General features: G+C 43.5%; 1 protein-coding gene across 1 annotated transcript in view; it reads left to right on the forward strand.

Moving 5' to 3' along the window:
• Positions 1 to 24,614, forward strand: part of LOC119187499 (zinc finger CCCH-type with G patch domain-containing protein) — a 50,017-nt gene that overhangs the window by 23,051 nt on the left and 2,352 nt on the right. Inside the window, exons 8-10 of the mRNA XM_037435628.2 lie at positions 4,569 to 4,754; positions 7,852 to 7,946; positions 8,572 to 8,654. Coding sequence (XP_037291525.1) covers positions 4,569 to 4,754; positions 7,852 to 7,946; positions 8,572 to 8,654 — 364 coding nt within the window. The remainder of the gene's footprint in view (positions 1 to 4,568; positions 4,755 to 7,851; positions 7,947 to 8,571; positions 8,655 to 24,614) is intronic.

Below are 24,614 nucleotides of genomic sequence, written 5' to 3' on the forward strand. Positions count from 1 at the left end.
GTGACTGGCCTTGCAGACAGCGTATTCTGCTTGCTAAATGAAGCTTTTTCTGTCTACATATGTGCTATTTTGCTTAAGCAGTAGCTTTTGTACAGCCTTTCCTGTATATCAAATGTGCGGGCAATACGCGAGGATTTTTTTTTTCTTCTCGGTGAGCTGAAAGTGGGGGTGCGGATTATATGCAGGGGCGGGTTATACGCGCAAAAATACGGTATAAGATTAGGGTTGCCTTTCCATCGCGTTTTTTTTAATCGACCCATATTCAAGTTTTTACGGTGCAATGCGGCAACTACACCGAAATGATTCTGGTGAATGGAAGGTACGACGACCATACAATCCATACTAGGTGCACTTTAATCAGTGGCCACCAGGTGGTGACTCTGCTCTCTCAGGATGAATAAGATAAAGGTCTGGATTCGAAAGATGGCGCTTTGCTGTAAAAGGCACGACTTTAAAATTTGGTTTGGCCTCGTCCGCTCTCGCGCTGCTTACAACTGTTTAGCATGGTTGTTCGAATACATATTAACTTTATATCGTCATTACTTTGGAATATAATGGCCTGACTTACCGTTGTTTGGTTTGTCAACGGCAGTGGTTATTACACTGAAATAAAGTGTACAGACTCGTTAAAAAATTTTTTTTTTCATGAACCAAAGTAGGAGGTAGATTCATTATGCGAGTGGGTTCATTACGTGAGTGGGTTCATTACGTGAGTAAGTATGGTAATGCTTTCTTTTTGTCTGAGATTGTTATCTTGATCGTAAAGACCTCCCTTGTTTCGAAAGTATTTGCCGAAATGTCCTGGAATGCTTCCGTGGGCTGTTTTTTGTAGAGCGTTAACAGCCAAACCTATGGGGAGTGTGCCGGCATTATTCTATCTTGCATGCACGCGAGGCGAACCTGATGGAGGGTGACTTGGTAACTCTTCACCCCCAATACCGCAGCTTTTGTCATTAGCGGCATTTTTTGTGACTCATTGGTGGTAGCTAAAAAGTGAATATCAAACTGACTTAAGTTTCAAGAAAGTATCAAAGAGCCATCCCAATGTCATGCATGTATCATTTATTACATCATACAGTTGAACCCACTTTATGAGAGACACTTGGGGTATGAGAGACCAGTGTGCCTATCCTGAAATAGGTGTTGAACAGAAGAACTGCTCCCTGTGCATGTCATTTATGAAGGGGTTCAGCTGAATGTATCACATGTTTCTCCCAACATCAGAAAATTTTGCTGTATATGACTTATACCACTAATGACACTAGGCTTTTATTTCCTCTATATGTTTGATTTACCAATCCCTAATATAAGGAATGTTGATACAACAAATTCTCAAACACAGTGCAGAAAAAAGAAAAAAGAGATGCTTTGTTTACCCTTAATCATTTTACTGTAATGTGTTATGTAAGAAAGGCATTACAGTATTTTTGTGAGATAAGTAATAATTGCTATATCATACATCATACAGCTAGGAATTGTGCATTGTTCTTTAACGAGAAGTAGATTGCTTCTTTTTTTTTTTGGTTTTTTTTTTTCTGGAAGTAACGTTGGGTCCATAAAATTTTTTTGTTTCGTTATACGGCTTAACTCAGCATTTGTGTGGTGGATGAACCAGGAAATTGAATTTCAGCGGTTTTTATGGTTGACATAGTGGGTTCGTAAGATATTTTTATGGCCCTACTAGTATGGATGCAGTGGTGCGAATCCAGCTATATTTCAAGGGCTTACTACAGAAGCAGAAACAAATGATGCTTGGAGGAAAAGAAAGAACAGGGGTGAGACAACTGCACATATTGCGTATTTTATATACATTTTCGTTTTCTTGTACCAAAAGCATAAAAAATGCGAAAATTGCACCGAACTGCGCCAGAACAGCTTTGAAAACTAGAATGTTGATGCTAACCTTAGTTTCAGTAGAAAAAAAGGCCGAGTTGACTAATAAGACGTACCCAACCGCGTTTTTGTTTTTTAACTTCGCACATTTCTGGTGACGAAGGCGCCCGTGGTGCCGCCATAATCTCCTCTAAACTGTTGTAAATATACTCCACCGCACAAAAATGTGCTGCCGTGCATTGAGCGTGCTGCTGCTTCTAGCTAGGCTGCGTGTTCTTGTGCCACTGTCAACTTGTGAAATATTCGAGTGACGAATGTAGCGGCATTGACTCTCAGGTTCTTTGTTGTGCGTAGCATGTTCCTCCGGTCGCTACGGTTTTTCATGTCGATGCTACTGCGTGTGGTCACCTATGTGTTTGCATTTGCCATGAGCGAGTAACGTGGAGTCATTTTCTTGCATGCAACGCGTACCCTTGATGCTTTGGCGCGTGCACATGGGCTCTCAAAATGGGTTCCATGAGTGACAGAACGTGTGCAGCCCATTTTTGGTTCACGCCCATTAGCTACTAACTTATTTAGACGAGTGAGTTCTCATTGCATTTTGCATTTAAAAAGCCATCGCTTGCAAAATCTGCACATCAGTGTCAGCAGGAAGAGAAAAACAATTGGTTATTTGCAAAGCTATGGTGACAGAACGGGTGTTCAAACCAGTTTAAACCGTCAAAAACTATATGAACGGGCACCTCGGTGCGTTATTTGTGACTCATGACACGTCGGCGATCACATGGCACAGTTTTCATGAATGATGATTTGCCACTGCTCTGTTTTGTAATCCAAACTCTCAACGTGTGCTGCTTCTAGGCTTAGCTTGATTGGTGTTTTGGTTGGTGGCAGTGTGACGTTTTCTTTCTTTTCTTCTTATGCAATAAAACCAGCCTCTGTTCGATCGGCGATTCGTTTGCGTGCACACGAATTTCTTACCTGCACTGCGCAAGCGCTTTACGCGAGTCTCGGAGTGGCGATCTCAAGTTCGTGTATTATCAGGATTTCTACATTGATTGTGATGACCTATGATTTAAAAAAACAAAACAAAATAGCACTGGTCAACGCGTGCCGTATTAATAACTCATGGTTGCTCGCATGGAGAGCCGTTATTAGTATCATTTGCTTATCACTTAGTGCCATATGCACGCGCTTTCCGATATAGTCAGTGCAGCGAGGTTTCTTGGCTCCTGCACTGCAATCTTGAAGGTGGTCCTGCACGAGGTGGCCGTGTACGGCACTGAAGCGCGCTTTTGTTGTCTGTTAAAAGCTCTTGATGCTATAATGTCAGGCTTTTCTTTAAGCGAAGGACCACTGTTAGATAACTAAGATTCTTGTGCAATCACAATTTCTGGATTCCTTTTTTGAGTGTGATGCGTTTTTCTTTTTAAATGTGCCCGGGGAACCTAGTTTTCAACAAACCCTTTTTTTAATTAAATATTATTTCACATGTTTGTTACGACGGTCAGGTAGGTCATGTGGTATGTAAAAAAAATAGTACAGTTCATACCCGGCGATAATCTGTTTAAAAGCTTCCTTCAAAATCTGTTTCAGTGTTATGTGCATTATAAACCAATTAAAATATGCACTGGTACCCCCACTTTGCTAAAAGTTTGTATTTTCAAGCTCACAGAATAACATATTAAATGCTGCCAACCGCTCCCAAGCAAGATTTTTCTGCTCCAAAATTGAAATTTTGCTGCTCCAAAAACTACTCCCAATTCGGTCTATGTCATCTCACTCCTGAAAAAAGATAGTCATTGTGCTTGTTAAAGGTATTTTTCTTGAAGCCTTTACAGTACGAACATTTTTGTAAAATCAAATGCAATCAGGCATTCATATCGCATAATGATTTTTGATATGTTTTTTTTCATTTGGGCATGACATTATCAACCCTACAAAAAACCACTGTGAGATATTGAGCTGTAAAAAATGCACTGCTTTAAATCATCAAGGTTTTAAGTTTTAATTATTGTGACATATTTTTTCTTATTTTTATTCAATTCATTATGTAGTTCTGTATGGCTGATGGCTACGAAGTATATCTGCAAGTGCGGATGTATCATATATAATAAGTTAAGACTTTCCACTCATAAAATCGCAAGACTGTATTTTTTTTATTAAATTGAAATTTGGGTATTTATGGTGGCAACAAAACTTCATACAAATTTTTCACTAGGAAAAAAAAAGATATTCATGATTTATGGGGTTACCTGGTTTTATTAAGGAGACACACCTCTTTGTCTTGTGAAAATTTTCATGACTGTAGTACAAAGTGCTCAGTTTATTGTCCATACTTTGAGACATGTGACCATGGTGGTTATTCTGAAATCCTAGTGATTGAGAATTGATATCTGTAGTGTGGGTTGTTGTTTAAGGCTGTGAATCACAAGTTTAACTAATCATAATTTATCGTACGTACGCTCTATACCCGTAGCTTTTTTTTTTGATTTGGTAAAATAATGCATAAACATAGCTGGCACAGCTGCTGTAACATTTTAGGGCACGCTATAAGGCTTGTAGTTTTGACACTGTTAAGTTGAGAACTGCGGACATTACTATTTTGATGTTTCATTAAGTGCACAGTATGTGTGGGAAGAGATGAATTCTGAATTAGTTTTGCAGTCGTCAATTGCATATTAAGGAAAAAGATGTCATAGCTGCTCTGAAGTAATTGTTATGTTGTGCTCCAGGGAAATCACTTGACAAATGCATGGAACTAAAGGAACTGGGCATGATACAGGATCCTGCCAAAGCACAAAGAAAGGTGCTGCTTAAAATGAAGAGGGAGGAAGAGAAGATTGAAAGGCGGTACCACAAGGCAGCAGAATCTGGATCAGTATTTGACTTTTTAAATCGTCAGATATTTTCAAAAAAGCGTAAGTACTTTTACTTGGGCTAATCCACCAAATGTTTCATTATGGGTAGCATATTTTTGATAGAGACCCCTGAAAGGCTTTATTATAGTATTTGTGCAAGCTCACCGCAAAGTATTTTACCTTATGTCTAGTCTAAAGGCTCACTCACTTTTCATTCATGATAATAGCTGTGGTGCGATAACTTCTTTTTTGTCCTGTACAGTAGGCTTTGCTGCAAAACTCTTAAAGGAAGCCCGGTGCTAAATCTCGAACAATAAGTGGATGATTGAGTTATACCTCCAGTTGTGTTCCTCTTGCATTGCTATTTCTAAGTGGTCTAGCAAAGAGCATTCTTAGTGGTCAAACAAGATTAATTAAAATGAGGCTCCTTTAGTATTTGGTTATGTTCCTCTCAGCAATGTGAATGTAAAAGACAAAATGTGCACCGGTATAGCTGGGCTGTATGCAGAACTTTTTTTGGGGGGAGGGGGGGAGGCTTTTTGGAGCCTGCATATGGGTACCTATTGGAGTTTTTTTTCTTACTTCTTATATGTGTATCGCCAGAGTCTCGGCATTATTTATATGCTTTTGTTAACAAGGCTACATAGATATTGATCAAACGGGAAGTTCTTGTAGTAGTAGCACAGCTCCTGCAAGGTTGACATTTTCATGTTGATTTGTGGTAGACCTTCACTGTGGAGATAAATTTGCAACCCAAAATTGCATGCAGCCACTTTTTTCGCTCTTTTGATTTGCACATAGGAGGTGCCTCGCACTCAGCATGCTCTGTACATCGTCCGAATTAACTGGGTTGTGGCCCAATGTGTCCGTACTAACAGAAGCGGTGCTTGTGCTGCTGGGATTAGAAGACACTTCTAAATTATTTGATTTTCTTAGTTAACAAGGGTTGAATTAACAAGCTTTACTGTACTGTTTATAAAAAAATAGGGCTGGATTAAAAGGGACATGAGAAAAGGACAGACAACACTGATGATTACTTCCAAAAAAATGTTTGTTTGCACTACTGCTTGCTTATGTCACTGGAGGGAAAGTATCGCATGACATAGCAGGTGCACATATATTAATTTCTAAGAAAGGAGAGTTTTTAATCACTTAGGGTACATGATGGGATACACAGAACCTAGGGATGAAATAGCCTCAGCCTCAACAATCTCTTATGTAAGCCTGTCATTATGCTCTTAATAACTCTACTATTGCCATCAAATGAAGCCCGAACAGCGGCAAGCCTTTGCGATGGTATATTGCGCGCTGTCCACTTATTGCCATTGGCAGGTATGCATATATGCGCAGAGCTACTGAACAGGATGTGTGCGCTTGTCAATGATGATTAATTGACGGTGCACACTATACTACTACGAAAGCTTGCCGCTGTTCGGGTTTCATTTGACGCAGATAGTACATGCATTGACGAGGCTGCGCAACCAAAGGATTTATACTGAATGGCCAATTATCCACCCTGCCTATTTTTCACATGGTAAATTCTGTGGCTGCACACTGCTGTCTTTATACACAACCTTATTATTACAGCACCAGACTGCAAAAATGAAAAGTCTTATGGGCTGAGACCTGTTGCCGCGGTCATTTCACTGTTAGGATAAGATAAGATTTGTTAGGATAAGATAAGATTTCTTTGAAAATGCTCTCGTGCATGGTTTGTTGTACTCATGTTGAATATAATGTTCATATTGGTCGCGCTAATACTTATAACTTTATGAATGTTCAGGCAAACGTGAATATATCAACCTTGAAAGCGATTGTGAAATAGTTTGATATACTGATAATTTGAAATGTAAAATACACCTATCTAACCCCATGTCAATCGTAAGGAAATGCCATGTGTCTTTGCCAGTCTCTTGAGGTCATGAAAGCTGAGAATTTTCCTATCTGTTTATCCAAAGCTGCATGGGAAACACAAAAGTTTGCAGGATACTTATTCAACCTCATGGTGTTGAAGGGGCCCTGGGACGCTTTTTCAAGTAGCCATGGAAAGGTTTTACTGAAGGAGCTTTTTGGCTTACAAATCGATTTTTTTTGCCTCACAAATCTAAATTTTAGAATCTGCCCTGTACGAGCAAAGTTACAAAGATTTGCCACACGCTGTAATTGCTTTATTTCTTCTCTCATGCCGATGAAAGCGCTGGAAGCTAAGTAGGGAGGGTTGGCACAGGAGAAGAAGGTACGTCACACGTGCCTCATGATCTTGAGCACTTTTTTTTTTCCTTCGAACGCGCACCTTTTCAGAGGAATCGCACACATGAACACAGATGTTTTGCAGTCTCCCGCTGTGGCCCTCCCAAGCGCGCCATTCAAATAAACCAATGGCGTGACACTTTGGCCTGTGATGCAATGGTTTTTTAGTATGTAGCATCACTTTTCAAGAGAAAAGAAAGCCATTTTTAGCTCACATTGAGAATTCATTTCTAGGCTGTCTACAGCGCTATAATATTTGGCTCACGTGTTCTTGGGAGCCTCGACTACTAATCGGCCACCTTTTCTGACCATGGTCAAAAAGTGTTGCAGTGTCCTTTGAAGGAGCATGTGTATCAGACTGTGTGGCCTTTTTTGTTCTTGAAGCTACACAGCAGCCCTCACCATAATGACCACAGGGGGTATTGTTCCAAGGTAATAGTGAAAAAGTTCCTAGTCCTCTCCACGATTACCTAATGTGTGTCGCTGAATTACATGGCTGTGTTGTGGTGCACCTCATTTTAGAGCATGAATGAAATTGAAAATACGCATCTCGCTTATTTGTTCCTTAAAGCACTGCCCTTAAAAAAAAATGCTATCATATTGTCAGCAGAAGTAATTATTCGGGCACAAGAAGCAATCACACATCGGTTAGGAGAAGTGCTGAGGCAGGGGTGCCATGTGGCATAGCAAAGTATATGGGTGTTTAATACACTCATTATACAGTGCAATGCTTTTTCATGAAATTTTTAAGTGGATGTTGCAACTGTTTGATGCAGGAATAATTCTATATAACTGGGTATGACTGTAAGATCAGACAATTCCTTGGAAAAATAGTCGTTTACTTGTACTCTACAAAATACATTACTAATTGCTTCTGCAATTCATTGATGTCTTTTCCTACATGTAGATTCTAACAATGCTCATGAGCGGCATAACACCCAGAAGGAAAAACATAGCAGTCTGGATCTGAAATCAGTTTCAATGAGGGGCCTAGGTATTGAGGTAAGCTCCCTTGGCTTTTGTTTACAGTACGTGGGTCTCATAGAAGCTGGATTGGCTTGTAACTTCTAGTGGCAAGCAAAAAAGTAGAGAGGGTACTTCATGTAGATGGCCAAGTCTATATCAGTGTATTTTTCCCTGCTTGGACACATTGGGTAGTGCTGTGTTGAGCAGGATCTTTCAATTTTCTACATTGGACTCTGCAGCAGCTTTAAACACAGACTGTTTCAAGTCTGATTTCAGCACTCTCATACAGCTTTTGAAGTATCAGCTTGGCAAATACGCAAAGCAATATTTTATTTTCCACACCTTGAATTCCAGTTAAGTGTGTGTGGCTAAAGCCGCAGATAGTATGGTTTTGCTGCATTCAAAAAAAAAAAAAAAAACAATCCCATTACTTACAGCAAGAATGTGTTCAGCTTTTGTGTCCCTGTGGCTCCTGCTGGTCACCAATCATCAGAGACAGCATGGCTGTACTAATTGGCATTTACTTCTCTATATAACTAACCAGTGCTGAAACTTCATGCAGTTTGTCCTAATCGGGCTTGACGTTTTCTTTTTTAGTCTTCATTTTTCTCCCATTGTGTGAACTTGTGTTTTGTGTGAATATTTTTTCAATTGCTTTCAGGCACTGCAAGTGACAGAAGCTATAAAAAGAGCAGAACGTGAAATTGCGAGGCTGGGACATTCTTCTGCCCGGAACAAAGACAGGTGGGCAAATGTGTCAAACGTAAAAAAAAATGCTTTAATCGTGGGAGCACGATGCTGCAGTAAGCAAGCACTTTTGAAAGTGAAGCTGCGCTTTTGGTGTATATTTAAAGCTGTAACATTTGTCAGTATGTGACATGAATTTCAAAACTAGTCTCATTTGTATTTATATTGTTGTGCAACAGTTTAGAGCTAAAAAGGTATTATGCTAACTTAGTAGCTATGACCTTCTGCTGCTGAGAGCAGAAGTTAATGATTTGATTACAGCTGTGGCATTCTAATTTCTAGTGGAATGGGATATGGGTTGTGAATGTAAATATGTGTGTGTAGTTGTACTCTTATAATTGCAAAATGAATCCACATCTTTCCACTAAGACATCCGTCATAGCCTACCAACTGATTTGGTCAAACAAAGCATACCTGTAGGCTCCCCAAATAATAAGTAAACAAATCTTTATTTTGCATAAATGATTCAGAAATGTTGCCAGCTCCACTAGGAAAAAATGTTTCTATTAAGCAAGATTGAGTCGTCGTGAAAATTTAGTTGACTGATCTTCTAGCTTACAAGCCTTCGCTCAGTCTCTACACTACAGCTGTGCCCCATAAAGCTTTTTCTTTTGCAGAAAGGAATACTGGAACTGTTCCTTTCTAAGGCAGAGCATGAGAAGGCACATTAAAAGGCTTTGCAACAGGCTTGAACCTTGTAGGCTGTTATGTTGCTTATGCAGCTGGTAATGAATGCTTGATAATTTTCATTATAGTACAATTCATGAATTTAGCACAAATTAATCTTGAATTTCAATGGTGCAGTCATAGAAAGCTTTTCTACTTCTTTTGGAGCAAGGGTATTCTAATGGCAGAGTGAGGGTAGGATTCAAGCAATCCTGTGAGGGATGCAGTGCAGGAGTCCCTCCGTGGAGCAGGAAAAGCTGCGCCACCAAAATCGAGGAACTTCGCGTGACATAGTTTCTGTAACACATTTGTCTGCTTGGGGGCACCATCGGTAGTCACTTGTTTTGGTAGTAACGGCAGACGACTTGGAAGAGTTGGCAAATTGTGCAGCATTGCTTTCGCTGCCTGATAACAATATTTCTGGGTCAGAAATGTTTCCGCACAAGCGATTCACCGGTTGTGACAGCGATGCTGAAGCTGTGGCACATGAGCGGGGTCTCAACAGAATATGACTGCAAAATGGAATAACTGTATGCAAAGTACTCTGGAAAACTACTCACTCCAAAGATAAACCTTTCGCTTCCACCTTGCTTCAGTGGCACATGTGTTCTAATCGCGGCTCTGGAGGCATTGCTCTGCACCAGAGTTGAGTGCTTGCTCACGAAGTCTGTCGACTGCTCCGACTATACCATTAGACTTCAACATGAGTTACGGTTGAGTTGGTTGTTATTTCAATTTGGAATATTCATGTGGTATCAGCAGCTACTCATCACTGTGAACAGCATTTCTTCGCTGCACCAACTGTGGTGGGGATATATATATATATATATATATATATATATATATATATATATATATATATATATATATATATATATGTTCACATAGAAATGATCTGGGTCAGGAATTTATTCACTTGCCAGGAATGTTTGCGTGAGATGCGTTCCGCTTCTCTGCTCTTCCTCAACGTTACCTATGTCTACACTATCTTTTACTTGTATTTTGTCACATTGTTGCTTGCTTTAGATTGTGGCATTAACAATAATTGTATTGTTGTGGTGCAATTAAGTGGAGCACAAATTTTTGCTGATTAAGGCTCCAGAACAAATACCAGTTGTAGTTTCTTCTCTTCTTTGAACTTGATATTTTATTATGATCATCCTCCTTGATGGTGACACAGTGAAACAGTTCAGTGGTGGAACAGCTGCGCCATTTGCGCCATTGTGTGCCAAACTGATTTAGCTCCCCATCCTGTGCTGAACCGCCCTTGTCGCACAAAATTTGTTTATCAGCGCTGTACTAGGCCGCACGATCCAAAGTTAACCGCCAGGTGCGACAGCCATCAAGCCACGTGTCCGAAAGCGTGGCTGAAACAAGCCACGTGTCCGAAAGCGTGGCTGAAACATCGTGTTTACTGTTCCTTCGAAGCTGTTATAGTTTCGGTTTCGTCGATGTTGTGATTGCTCGAGCAGCAGTTGTGAACTTTGATTCTGGGAGCATTGTCGCTATCACTGGCGCATGCACTAACTCGGCAGGCATCATCGCAAATGGACCCTGCCACGAACTGCATTATTAATGCGAAGGGACTGCCGACAGAGCATCTCTCCCTGTCACGACAGTATTCTCTTACATCAGCATATTGTAGAGTTATGGGGTAGCAGATTAAAAAAAAGTTAGCTGCAAGCCTTACTTCGTATAACATTACAACTTATTGCTATCGCATTCATTGCTTCGCTGTTGCGATGGAATTGTGAATTCTTCTAGAATTCGATGGCATCATTCAGAAAAGAAAGAAAAGGATTCTCTAAAGAAGCAGGGGTGGTGTCCAGTTCCCGGAACAAGCTAAGACAGGTGCACAAGATGTACTAACAAGAGTGCTTATCCAGCATGCGCGCCTATTCTCGTTCATTTCGCTGCTGTGCTTCGTTATGTGACACTAATCGACTCAGCGGTTGATACTCGTGCGTTCAGGTTTAACAAATGGGCAGCTCTACATAGCTGAAAAAGTCACAGCTTAATCGCAAGAGCAAAGCAACGAGTGCAATAGCAACGAGTGCAATAGCAACGAATTCAGGGTCTGATCTGAAGTAACTGTACAAACGCGGGTTTAATAGAGCACGGTGACACCAGGTTGAGCAAGTTTTTGCACAGTCTCTTCGCTATGAGAGCACAGCACGTAGAAGTGTATGTGCGGTGCCCTCTCATGGCTGCCGAGCTAGCCCATACCACAGCTGCTCAATGACTACGCACCGCATGGGGTGCGGCCTGCAAAAAGAAAGTTGACAGTTGCTGCCGCTTTCTTCTGTGGGGGCGCTGATAGTACGGGACAGCTCTCTCCCCGGCACGCTGGAACAAATCAGTAGGACGACTTCTTTGTACGGGTTGGAGAGATTATAGTGGCTAGGAAGGTTTTCCTAGTGTCGTGAACGAGGAGTCACGGCAAAGCTGAAAAATTTTACGATGAAGCCTCCAAAGGGCGCGACCACTCGTTGGCGCGCGGCATTTACGCGTCCGAGTCCATGCTCTCTGCTGTTTTTTATATAGAACAAGCTTTGTGATAATAGTACAAAGTTGCTGTGCTTGACAGACAACACAGGGCGCCGATAAATTGTAAATGAAGGGAAAAAAAAAAACGATCTTCAGAGTATGCTGTTAGGTTATTTTCATCTGAACAGCACATACAAGCGGGATATATATCGCACACGGAAGGAAGATGTAGGAGATTCAGGGCTTCAGTCCAAGTTTATTAACATTTCTTTCTGCACAGTTTCATTTGAATGTAAAAACATCAATAGCCATATACATTCATAGCTGTTACATAAAAAAGTAAAATACAACCAGATAGAAAGGCGCAACGACAAGTTTTTTGATGCAAAGTGGGAGTGAAGAGCGAACAAAAAAAAAAAAAAGAAAGATGGGTACACCTCAATGAAATAAACACTAAATAACAAATTATGGGCAAAAAATGAGGATCAGCAGAAAATAAATTGAAATTCATGCACACATGAGAAATAACTCTTGAACATATTAAGAAGCTGTGAAAAAAGAAGTAGATGTACTTACATTAACATAATAACAAAGCAAAAACAATGAGTAAAAGCCAAGCAATAGCTGGATGCAAACTTCGATTTTTTGCATTGAGACTGTGGAAAAACAAAATCGAAAATTCAACAAGAACCCCCCCCCCCCTCCCCCCAAGTGACAGCGGCTGGCCCACTTCCCTTCTACGTGCGACCTAAGCTTCACATACTGGACTTCAGAGAACTTTGTCGCTGCCCTTTTTTGTGTACTCTGAAGATCACAATAAAGCAGGTGCATTCCCCAAATTCGCAATTGACACAGACAACTAAGTTGAAAAAAAAAAAAGAGGTGCGGCCTGTTTATTTATTTATTTATTTATTTATTTTACCATCAGGGTTTTCACATTACAGAGGGGAGGGGCATGTTACATGTCAAAAATTGGAAACAAGACTTGATAAATATTGTCACGGTTATTAGCCGTGAACACAAAAGGACGAAGAAGCCAGCATCAAGAGCGGCAGTCTCTGGGTTTTTCGAGGAAGACGACGTTGCGCGTCTGCTCTTGCGCTTTGTTTTTGTATGTGAATAGAGCCTTCCTGTTAACGTCAAAAGGAAGCCTTGTGTCCTGTTCTTTGCATGTTGCGACAATATATACATAAAGAAAACTTCAATAATCGGCAGAATAATACAGAAATACATTGTGTATCAACTACGTCAACAAAAACAGCTTAGCAGTAGCGATGATGCAGGTGATAATGTTCAAGAACCAAGCGAATAACACCAAACAACCTAAAATAAAAATAAAAAACGAGACATTATATATATATATAACACGAAGCAGAAATCAAGGAGTGCCAAACATGTTTTGTAAAAAAACCTTAAAATGTGATGTGTGGGTGATTGCGGTAGCTGATCGTGGGAGTCGATTCCATTGAGATGTAGTTCTTGGAATGAAAGCTTGCGAATGGGTTATGGTTCTGCATTGAGGAACATGAACATTTTGTAGATGGTCAATTTTGGGTGATATGAATGAGGTAGTTTAACAAAATGTTAACGCAAAGGCTATTGTTATGATAATAAAGCTTATGAAAGAGATTAAGCCGAATGGCGAGTTCAGAAAGGTTGAGCTGAGATTTTGTTAGTGTAACACTGGCCGTGCGTGACATTATGTATATATAACACGAAGCAGAAATCAAGGAGCGCCAAACATGTTTTGTAAAAAAACCTTAAAATGTGATGTGTGGGTGATTGCTGTAGCTGATCGTGGGAGTCGATTCCATTGAGATGTAGTTCTTGGAATGAAAGCGTGCGAATGGGTTATGGTTCTGCATTGAGGAACATGAACATTTTGTAGATGGTCGATTTTGGGTGATATGAATGAGGGGGGTTCAATAAAATGTTAACGCAAAGGCTATTGTTATGATAATAAAACTTATGAAAGAGATTGAGCCGAATGGCGAGTTCAGAAAGGTTGAGCTGAGATTTTGTTAGTGTAACACTGGCCGTGCGTGTATAATTGGACAAGATAAAGCGAACTGAACGATTGTGGACTGCTTCCACTTCATGTGTTAGTGTAATCCACCAGGATCCCAGATGGATGATGCTTATTCAAGCGATGGACGAATGTAGGTAGTACTGTAAAAAAGATTAGGGATGAAGGTGCCATGTGAAAATACCCGAGGAGTTGACGGTTAGCTTTGGCGATGATGTACTTCAGATGATGGTTCCATGTCAAGTTATTGGAAATATGAACACCTAGATAGTTGTAAGATAAAACAGCATCGAGGTAGGTATTGTTGAGATGATACTGTGGACAAACAAGTGAAGTTCGGCACACGGGCATTGCTTTGCATTTTGAAGTGTTCTGTTCGATGTTCCATAATTGGCACCAAGTAGATATCTTATTTAGATCCGTCTGAAGTGAGGTAACATAATCTTCATTACTTATTTTTCAATAAATTATGCAGTCTTCAGCAAATAGGCATACCTTTGATGGGACGTTAGTTGGCAAGTCATTCATGAAAATTAAGAACAACAAGGGTCCCAACACGGAGCCTTGGGAACACCCGAGAGCACCGGTTGGACAGGGGAGCAAACATTGTTTGCAGAAACAAATTGTGTTCATTTAGATAGAAAGGCTTGGATCCAGTTAAGCACGTTAGGATCTAGATTTAAATGTTTCAGCTCAAGAAGTAGTAGCCGATGACTAACCTTTTCAAATGCCTTCGAATAATCTTAAAAAGTATAGCCAATGGTGAATCCAGAATCGAGTAGGACATGCAGGACATGCAAGACTAAGAGCTGTGTTTCACAGGAGAAGTTTTTAAGGGAGCCATTCTGGGAGGGTGTGAAAAACTGGTTAGACTCAAGAAAGTTAACAAGGTGAGTGAAAATGATATGCTCAAGTATTTTGCCTGGGACAGATGTGAGCGATATAGGACGGAAATTTAATGGACTATGTGTTACCCTGATTTGTGAACTGGTGCTGTCTTGCCAATCAAGCAGTCTTCTGTAAGGCTAGAGTGCTACAAGGATTGTGAAAAAGTGCATGACAGGATAATTAGTATTCAACAGTGTTCTTCAGGAATTTAGTATTGATTCCATCAACTCCACATGATGATGAGTGTTGTTTTTTAATGACCACACTAATGTCTTCGGAGGTAACGAAAATAGCGTCCATGAGTAGGCAATGGGGTGACGGCAAGGTGATTTGGTTGTTGACAGTCACCTGGTGTGAGAAAGCTTTTATGAATGTGTCGTTTAGTAGAGATGTGCATTCTACGTCGGGCACGGGATGCCCATTAGCCGTCAGCAAGGCTATAGCGTGATTCTTGCTGCCACGCACGAAAGTCCAAAACTGTCTAGGGTTATTTTTCAACATAGTTGGTAGAGTTTCACTGAAAAAGGAAAACTTGGCGTGTTTCAGTGGATATAAATAAGTTGCAGCAGCAGATTTGTAAATTTACCAATGTTTATCAGACAGGGATTTGACAGCAGCACGATAAAGCCTTTTATTACGGTTAGAAAGACGGTTAACGTATCTGTTGTACCATGGAGCACCAGTATTACAAAGAACTTTTTTTATGGGGATATATTTAACAGTTACCTTATGTACTTTAGCTTTGACTAAGTCCCGGTTGCTCTGCACCGATCTTTTGGTGTGGTTGGTTAAGAACTTCGTCTAAGAAGGTGCCCAAATCATTGTTTATTGAGTCAAAGTCAGCCTTTTTGTAATCGCGTATTGTTTTAAGCTACTTATGCATGCGTGAGAATGGTAGTAAGATACGCGCTTGAATAATATTGTGATCGCTGATACCAGGTATATTGGTCACAGAAGATACTATATCTGGTTCTGATGTCAAAGTACGGTTGAGAATGGATAATGTGGTATTTGTAACGCCTCAAGGAAAATTGATAAGTTTGTAAGATCAAAATCTGGACAGATGCGAATGAAATTTTTTGCTTCAGCTGAGTTAGACAACAAATATGAGTAAGAATTAGACCACACTATGTTAGTGAAATTGAAATCACCAAGTAGAATTACAGCTGTGCGGGAAACAAAACTTTCAAGTGGCTCAGACAATCATGCAAGTCGTCGCAAAAACTTGAACAACCGGACGGTAGGTGGTAACATACGCCAATGACAACTTTTCTAAAAGCGACGCTGAGGACACACCGTTTCCTCTGATACAGAGTCCATAGCAACAGTGGAGCTTTCAATTCTCTCATTCACTGCACTGGTAAAACTGCATTGTGAGAGAGATGCTATCCATCCTAAGACAACTAAAATTGTGTGCGCGCGGCAAAAGTACGTTGAACTCCTAGTTTGTGCATCTGTAGAGGGCTATATGAATAGTAAAAATTATATTTCCTTCTATTCCTGCCACCAAGATAATTTGCGATAATATCTACGGTTACGATAAGTGTTTCGGGAAACAGTTTTGCGGCATGGACGCAGTTTCACTACCACCAGCTGCACCCTGTCAGAAATTATTTATCCAAATATATCATTCTGCAAGCATTCGTAAGAATTTTATTTTACGGATTTTCTATTCCTCAGTAAATAAGCAGACTCATAAAGGCGGCAGCTCGATAAATAACTCGCTAATTCTTTAGAACGGTGGTCATGTGGCTCAAGGTACGTTCGCTTGCAAAGGTACGCCATTCTGCTTTATGTGAGTCCAGTAGTGGCGGAGCAGGCATCGGTGAAATATTACTTTACAGTTTGGAAACAGATTGCACAACTCTCGCAACTATTAAATCTCAACGCATTGCGCGAAGCATGCGGACACAGTCAAAGGAACGTTCTCATCCGCGTGCGCTTGTTTTGCATCAATAGCGCTGCTTCGGCGGCGCGGAGAATGAGCCTTCTCACGCCGGGTTCAAACGACGTAGCAGGCCGCACCCTGTGTGGTGCGTAGTCGTCCAGCGGCCGTGCCCATACGTCAGCGATCGCAACCACACCATTAGAGGCAAAGTTCACAGTTGCTGCTCAAACAACGCCCCCTCCCTCCATACTTTCGCCCACCCCCTTCGCCAACTCGCATCTTTTCATCTATTTCAAATGGGTGGTGCGGTTCCTCGCTGCTTCAATGGCAAGCCTCCCAAGAGGGGTGAAGTTATCGCATGCACAAGGCTGCCTTGTTTGATCCCTGCTTCAGCCTCGTACGTTGATCCCTGTCGGGCACGTTCACCCGTGAGTAGAACATACGATGCGATGCGTGGGAGTATATTATCAGTATGGACTTTATACGGGACATGACAGCAAGAGCAGAGACCTTTCAAGAGTGACTGCTATCACAATAATAAGGTTATTGCACAATTGTTTGGAAAATGCAGCGTTGGACAAATGTCTTTTTTTTTTTTTTTTGCCCCGCTGCGATGCTTTAGTGGCTAAGGTACTCGGCTGCTGACTCGCCAGTCGCGGGATCAAATTCCGGATGCGGCAGCTGCATTTTCGATGGAGGCAAAAATGCTGTAGGCCCGTGTGCTAAGATTTGGGAGCACGTTAAAGAACCCCAGGTAGTTAAAATTTCCGGAGCCCTCCACTATGGCGTCTCTCATAATCATATGGTGGTTTTGAGAGGTTAAACCCCACATGTCAAGCAAATCAAATCAAATGTTTTTTTTTACAAGTGCTGTGCAACGGGGCTACATCTGCTCTAAACATTCTTTCTGACTGCACCAAACTTGCTCAAAAAAAAAAGCCTTTCTGGCTGCTCCAAGCCTGCTCCAAAATGTCTATCCGGATGCTCCAAGCCTGCTACAAAAGGCACTTTTGCCTGATCCCAAACCCATGTACCCTGTTCCACCCCTGAACAAATACAACAGCTGTGGTGCACAGTGTGATCATACATATTGATCATACATAATAGCTTTTCAAAAACACTTCATTGTCATGGTGACAAGATAGTAACCGTTTCTTTTAGCAGGTATATCTGTTCAAAGACAGCATGTGTCTTGTTTGCTGCAAGGGCATGAAAATTATTAGAAGCTAGCCATAAATTATGCATGATATGTAAAATGTATAATTTTCACAGGAAATGATTTTATGTGAGATAGGCATCTCTATGGAAATCTGTGCAGGTGCTTTACACAAAAACAGCCTCTTCAAAAAGACACAGGATTCACAGAATTTATGAAATGTATATTGCACTGATTGTGAGGTGTAGTTACACAGTAGAAGGCTTAAGCACATATTTTATAGAGACTCCAACGTTGCACAGCACCCTTGTTCAAATTTTATTATCCATCATTTCATAGTAATTTTCGGTTTGTGTTTGGTTGTGCATCTTTTAGGTTAAGTTTCTTTTTGTCATTCATTCAGACAGAAATGGGCTCTCTTCTGTTCTTTGAGAAGATCGACTTTTAAAAAGTGCTTTTCTGTGCAGTTAAACGTTGCTGTAATGAACATAAAAATAACTGATTACTAAATATGTTTTTTGCTTATATCAGCAAAGGACATATTGTGAGTGCAACAAGCGAATGACTCTTTATTCTCTTTGATAACATCATCACCTGTACATCTTCATCTGTAAATATCATCACCAGCGTTTTAGCTCGAGCCTGGCTAAATAAACCGGTTCCTCACAAGTGGTGGATTGTGCTTTTCGTTGCCTCAAGTCCTGTCGCCCATTCTTGCTGGAGCTCCGCTCGGGTCGTCGCATACAACCCCCTGCCATGGCGGCCCAAGAAAACCCTGGCCCATCCAACGTCGCCGTCCTACTGCAGCCACTGCCACCCGCTCCGCCCAACAACTTTCGCCTGCGTGATCCACCTGTGTTTTCCGGTCTCCGAGGCGATGATGTCGAAGACTGGATCAAGAACTACGACTTCGTCAGTGATTTGAACAGGTGGGACAATCCACAGAAGTTGCGCAGCGTCCCATTTTACTTGTCCGATGTTGCGAAAACTTGGTTCTGGAACCACCACCCGGATCTTCCCGACTGGGACACTTTCGAGCAGGAAATTCATCAGATATTTGGTGCTCCTGCAGTTCGCACTGAGGCAGCAAAGAAGAAGCTCGCTGAATGCACGCAGCTGCCGGGTGAATCTTACACCTCTTATATTGAGGATGTCCCTGTGCACTGTGCAAGCGCGTTAACAGCGGCATGTCTCAGAACGACCAAATACGCCACATTATTAAAGGCATTAACACCGTCGCCCTAAATGCCCTCGCCACGCAAAAATCCTGCCACCACTCAAGACGTGATAACCATCTGTCAGCGACTTGACGAGCTTCAGTCTCTTCGCCTTTGCTACGATGCCACCGACATTCGTTTGCCTGCACTCCTCGACTTGCGTGCGCTTATTCGCGACATCGTTCGTGAAGAGCTTCACGGGCGCTGCTCTTCCTGTGCTGCGGAAGTTACTTTCCCTTCTGAAAAAGATAGCTTGCGAGACCTGATTAAACAAGAGATCGCCTCCGCATCGCGTCCGACGTGTTCCAACGATCTCTGCATGTGCCAGACGCGCACGTACGCCGAAGTTGCCGCGCTCTCTGCCGCACCCACCGTTTATGTGCCTACAATAGCAGACCATGCGCCTGTGGCTTCGTTATCACCGCCAGTGCGTGCACCACCTTACTACGCACCTCAGCGCCCACCTCGACCAATCTGTTACTACTGCGGCTATCGAGGACATATCGCTCGGTTTTGTCGAAGGCGCCAAGAAGACGAGCAACGCGGCTACGCTCCTGAAGAACATCAAAGCTTCCGTCCGACCATGAACTGCCTACGACCACACTCCCAATCGTCCTATTACCGTTCGCCGTCTCCTACCTACCATACTGACATGCCTGGGAATTCCCGTACGTCTCGCCGCAGGTCGCCTTCGCCAGGTCGCTGTTCAGTGTCACCTCTACGGCCCGCCTCCCATTCCACGAACGCCCACGTGGAAAACTCCCCAATGCAGTTTTAGGAGGGGAAACTGCATCCCTTGGACAGCTAACAATTCTTCCAGAGCGGCCATCGAATTTGATAGTAGTGTTTGTAGAAGGTGTACGTGTTGAGGCTCTTGTAGAAACTGGCGCTGCCGTTTCGATTATTCGTGCTGATTTTTGTTCCCGCCTACGAAAAGTCACCACACCTTATGGCGGCCCACCTCTGCGTGAGGCGACCAACGCTCTCATTCGTCCACTTGCACAGTGTACCGTTCGTGTCTGCATAGAAGGCATTCGTCATCACATTGTTTTCGCGGTATTTCGTGAGTACACCCACGCTCTCATTCTGGGGTGGGATTTCTTGTCTTCTGTGTCCACTTTCATATCTTGTCATCAGCGCCTCCTGCATCTAAATGCCACTGACTCTTCTTCGCTTGAACACGATGGACGCATCCGTCTTGTCACCATGTCAGATTATGTACTTCGACCATACATCGAAGAAATTATAAGTGTTAATTGCACCGACATTGTGGATGGTGACGTACTAATTCTGCTTTACGGCCATACCCTACGTAGGGGCATTGTGATCACACCAGGGCTTATTCGCTTCTTCTCTAGGTCTACGTACCTAACCGCCATAAATCAAACGCCCGAGTGTGTACTGCTGCCCTGTGGCTCAACAGTATCTTGCGCGGTCGACAGTGAGCCTGTTGCGATTGTTACTCTTCCGAACAACAACCACAACGATGTCCCAAAGTTACAATCACTGCCATTCAATGCCTCTTCCACACCTGTGTCGGCAACCATAAGCACTGACTTAACACCTGATCAAACTGAAGATTTGCTCGCCCTGTTAAATAGACACCGTTCTCTATTTGACGTGAACTCGCCCGCCCTCAGTATGACTACCACCGCTACTCACAGCATCCAGACTGACGGCTCTCGTATTGTGCATCGGCGTCCATATCGCGTGTCTCAGGCAGAACGCAAGATCATCGAGGAAAACGTTTCAGACATGCTACGACGCAACATCATACGTCCTTCCTCGAGTCCCTGGTCATTCCCAGTTGTTCTCGTTCAAAAGATAGATGGGACAGTGCGTTTCTGCGTCGATTACCGTGTGCTAAACAAAATAACGCGCAAGGATGTTTATCTCTCCCTCGGATCGACGATGCACTGGATTCATTACAGGGCGCAGAGTATTTTTCTAGCCTTGACCTTAGGTCGGGCTACTGGCAGATACCAATGTCGGAGTCTGATAAAGAGAAGACCGCCTTTTCAACGCCAGATGAGTTGTACGAGTTTAATGTGATGCCTTTTGGACTGTAATGCGCCCGCCACCTTCGAACACATGGTAGACGACGTATTGCGTGGTTTGAAATGGAAAACGTGTCTGTGCTATGACATAGTAGTGTTTTCATCCACGTTCTCGCAGCATCTACAACGTCTGGACGAAGTCCTCACATGCCTTGCAAAAGCCGGTCTACAGCTTAACACCAAGAAATGTACCTTTGCTAGCAAGACAATCAAGGTTCTCAGCCACCTTGTCAACAAAGAAGGAATTCGGCCCGACTTCGAGAAGCTTGCCGCCATCCTCGATTTTCCTCGTCCACTATGTCGAAAGGACCTGCGCAGCTTTCTTGGGTTATCTTCTTACTTCCGGCGCTTCATACGTGGCTTCGCGGAACATGCGTCTCCGCTCCATCAACTCCTCGCAAGGAACGTCCCCTTCATTTAGTCCGAAGACTGATAAAGCGCTTTTACGGCACTGAAGCAAGCCCTCACGTCGGATCCGATACTGTGCCACTTCGATTTCGCCGCACCCACCATCCTTCACACCGACGCAAGTAGTCATGGTCTTGGTGCGGTACTCTTGCAGCGTGACAAAAACTCACGCGAACGCGTCGTTGCTTACGCAAGTCGTGCTCATACCGCTCCAGAAAAGAACTACACTATCACCAAGCAGGAGTGCCTTGCTGTTGTTTGGGCAGTGCAAGGATTCCGACCATATCTTCAAGGCCGTCATTTTATCGTCGTGACCGACCATAACGCCCTATGCTGGCTTTCATCGCTGAAAAACTTATCGGGTCACCTCGGTCGCTGGGCGCTTCGCTTGCAGGAGTATGATTTCGATGTCGCCTATAGATCTGGGAAGAAGCATCAAGATGCTGATGCTCTGTCGCGCTGTCCTTTGCCCAGCGGAAGCTACTCACCATCGATACTCCAAAACGACAGCACCTCTCCAATCGCAGCGCTAAGTTCATCACCTGCCACCCTATCCGTCCTTGTTTCACAACAACGTGTCGACCCATACTGCCGCACCATTGTTGACCGCTTGACCGGCTCTACTACTCCTCCAAACGCCAAACTCCGTCGATAACTTAAACAATTTAAGCTTGTTGGTGAGGCTTTATGTCGCTACATTTACCACATCGATGGCAACAAGTGGGTACCCGTCATCCCACGTTCTCTGCAATGTGAAATTCTGGAAGCCTTTCATGATGGTCCAACCGCCGCTCATCTAGGCTATCACAAGACTTACGACAAAATACAAAGTCGTCGTTTTTGGCCTGGCCTCTCTTCAGCCGTCGCTAAGTACGTCGTCTCCCGTGTCCGTTGCCAACGGCGAAAATGACCGAAAACTGCTCCGGCTGGCTTAATGCAACCTCTTCCTTGTCCCGCCTCGCCTTTTGAATGTCATTGTTGGAATCGACTTGTATGGCCCTCTTTTTATATCATCCAATGGGTCGCTGGATTTTCACGGCCGTCGACCACCTTACCCGCTACGCAGAAACAGCTTCTATACCATCTGGGACTGCCACTGAGATCGCCGATTTCTCTCTTCGCCACATCTTTTTGCGTCATAGAGCTCCACGCATTCTCCTGAGTGATCGTGGCAAAGTCTTTCTCTCTTCCATTGTGGAGCAAGTTTTGCGTGCCTCGAACACTGTTCACAAGACCACTTTTAGCTACCACCCGCAGACCAACGGATTGACTGAACGGTTTCTTCGGACCCTATCGGACATGATCGCCATGTACATTCACCCCAACCACACGAACTGGGTGCAATTCTACTCTTCGTGACATTCGCCTATAATACGGCTGCTCAACGCACTACCGGCTTTTCTCCATTTTTCCTCGTCCATGGTCGTTCGCCGAGTTTCGCTCTGGATGTCTCTTTCCTTTCGGTCCCTGCACCCTCGTCGGCTCCTTTCTCTGAAGAATTTCTATCTGGTCTCGCACACTGCCGTCACCAGGCCCGTGTTAACACCGGCCTCTCTCAAGACACTCCAAAATCTCGCTACGACTCGTCTCGTCGTGTTGTGAGTTTTTCACCTGGTGATGAAGTTCTTCTATGGACTCCACTTCGCGTCCCCGGCCTATGCGACAAATTCATCAGTCAATTCATTGGGCCGTACACGGTGGTCGAACAGACATCTCCTGTCAATTACCCTGTTTCTCCTCTTAGAGCTAATCCTGATCATCGTTGCCGAGGAACAGAGATTGTCCACGTATCTTGTTTTAAGGGGAGACGCGGGTCGAAAAGTCGCGTTTTTTTTCCAAATTTCACCTTTTCTGTTTTTTGTTGCTTTATCATCTTTATACATTATATTTTGACATCTGAAAATATCACAGCGAAATAAGCATCAGAAGTCAGTGAAAAATGCGTCTGAGTGAGCGGCAGTGACGCGCGGCATCACGAAATTTACACAAAACGGGCTGCTGTTCGCGTGCTCGCGGGGCCGCGAAGAGAGCTGTCCGCCATATTGCGGCCGCTGGCTCGTGTAGAGTTGTCCTTACTCTCCACGATCCCGGTTCTTGAAGTCTCGTACGTTCACGAAAAATCTAAAAAAAAAGCAACAAAAACAGTCTTTTCCCGCCGTTTCAAACCGCGCGCCACTAACGCAGGGCCGCCATTGGCTGACAGCACCCGTGTTTTCTTGCCGTAGTTCGCTTCACTGTTTTCCGGAGTTATTTTTCGCTGTTTTCGTGCGATGGCAAGCCCGAAAAAGGCCGTTGCCGACCATCGGAAATACAGAAGTAAGAACAAGTTCAGAGGGAAGCGGCGGAGGACGTACAAGAAAGCCACCGCCAACGAAAATGTCCGCGACGGGCCATAGGCCGGTAGGCCTAACATCGACCACGGCAACGTCGACCATGGCAACTGCGACGACGAGATCAACGCTGCAGTGAATTTTGTGAGTGCATCGCAGAAAAAGATCGCGTTATTCGAAAACGACGTCAGGCCGAATGCCGATCGTGCCGAAAGCGTAGTGCTGTGCGAGTTGGGTGCATTGACGGCCGTCGTCGCAGGCGCGGCATGCCCCGTTTGTCACGAGAGTAAACTCGCAGTTCGGGCACCGAATAAAAAGCGGAAAGGCCTTTCGGCGTTTCTGGAGCTACACTGCGAGAATGCGGAGTGCTCGGAGAGCATCCTTTCGTCCGCGTACTCGTCGAAGCGGGTCGCGTCAGATGGCGGCCGCGGTGCAAGCAGAAGCTACGACAGCGGGAGTTCGCGTGACGCCTTTGCCGTGAACCTGAAAGTGGTGCTTGCAGCGCGTGCCGTCGGTATCGGGCATGAGCAACTTTCACGATTTTGTGCAGTAGTTGGATTGCCAAACCCTATGCACCATAAGACCTTCCATGCTATCGGCAAAAAGATTCACAGTGCGGCAGTGAAGGCTGTCTGTGAAAACATGCAAAGGGCACGCAGCGTCACCAAAGAGGTGGCTGGTAACAGTGACGTGCCAGTCATGTTTGACGGCACATGGCAAAAAAGAGGCCACAAAAGCCACAATGGTGTGGGAACTGTAGTGTCCTTGGACACTGGTTTGTGCCTGGACTATGAAGTGCTTTCCAACTTCTGCCTGGCGTGCAGTTTGCATAAC

The sequence above is a fragment of the Rhipicephalus microplus genome, chromosome X, assembly GCF_043290135.1.
Source record: "Rhipicephalus microplus isolate Deutch F79 chromosome X, USDA_Rmic, whole genome shotgun sequence".
Lineage (NCBI taxonomy): Eukaryota > Metazoa > Arthropoda > Arachnida > Ixodida > Ixodidae > Rhipicephalus > Rhipicephalus microplus.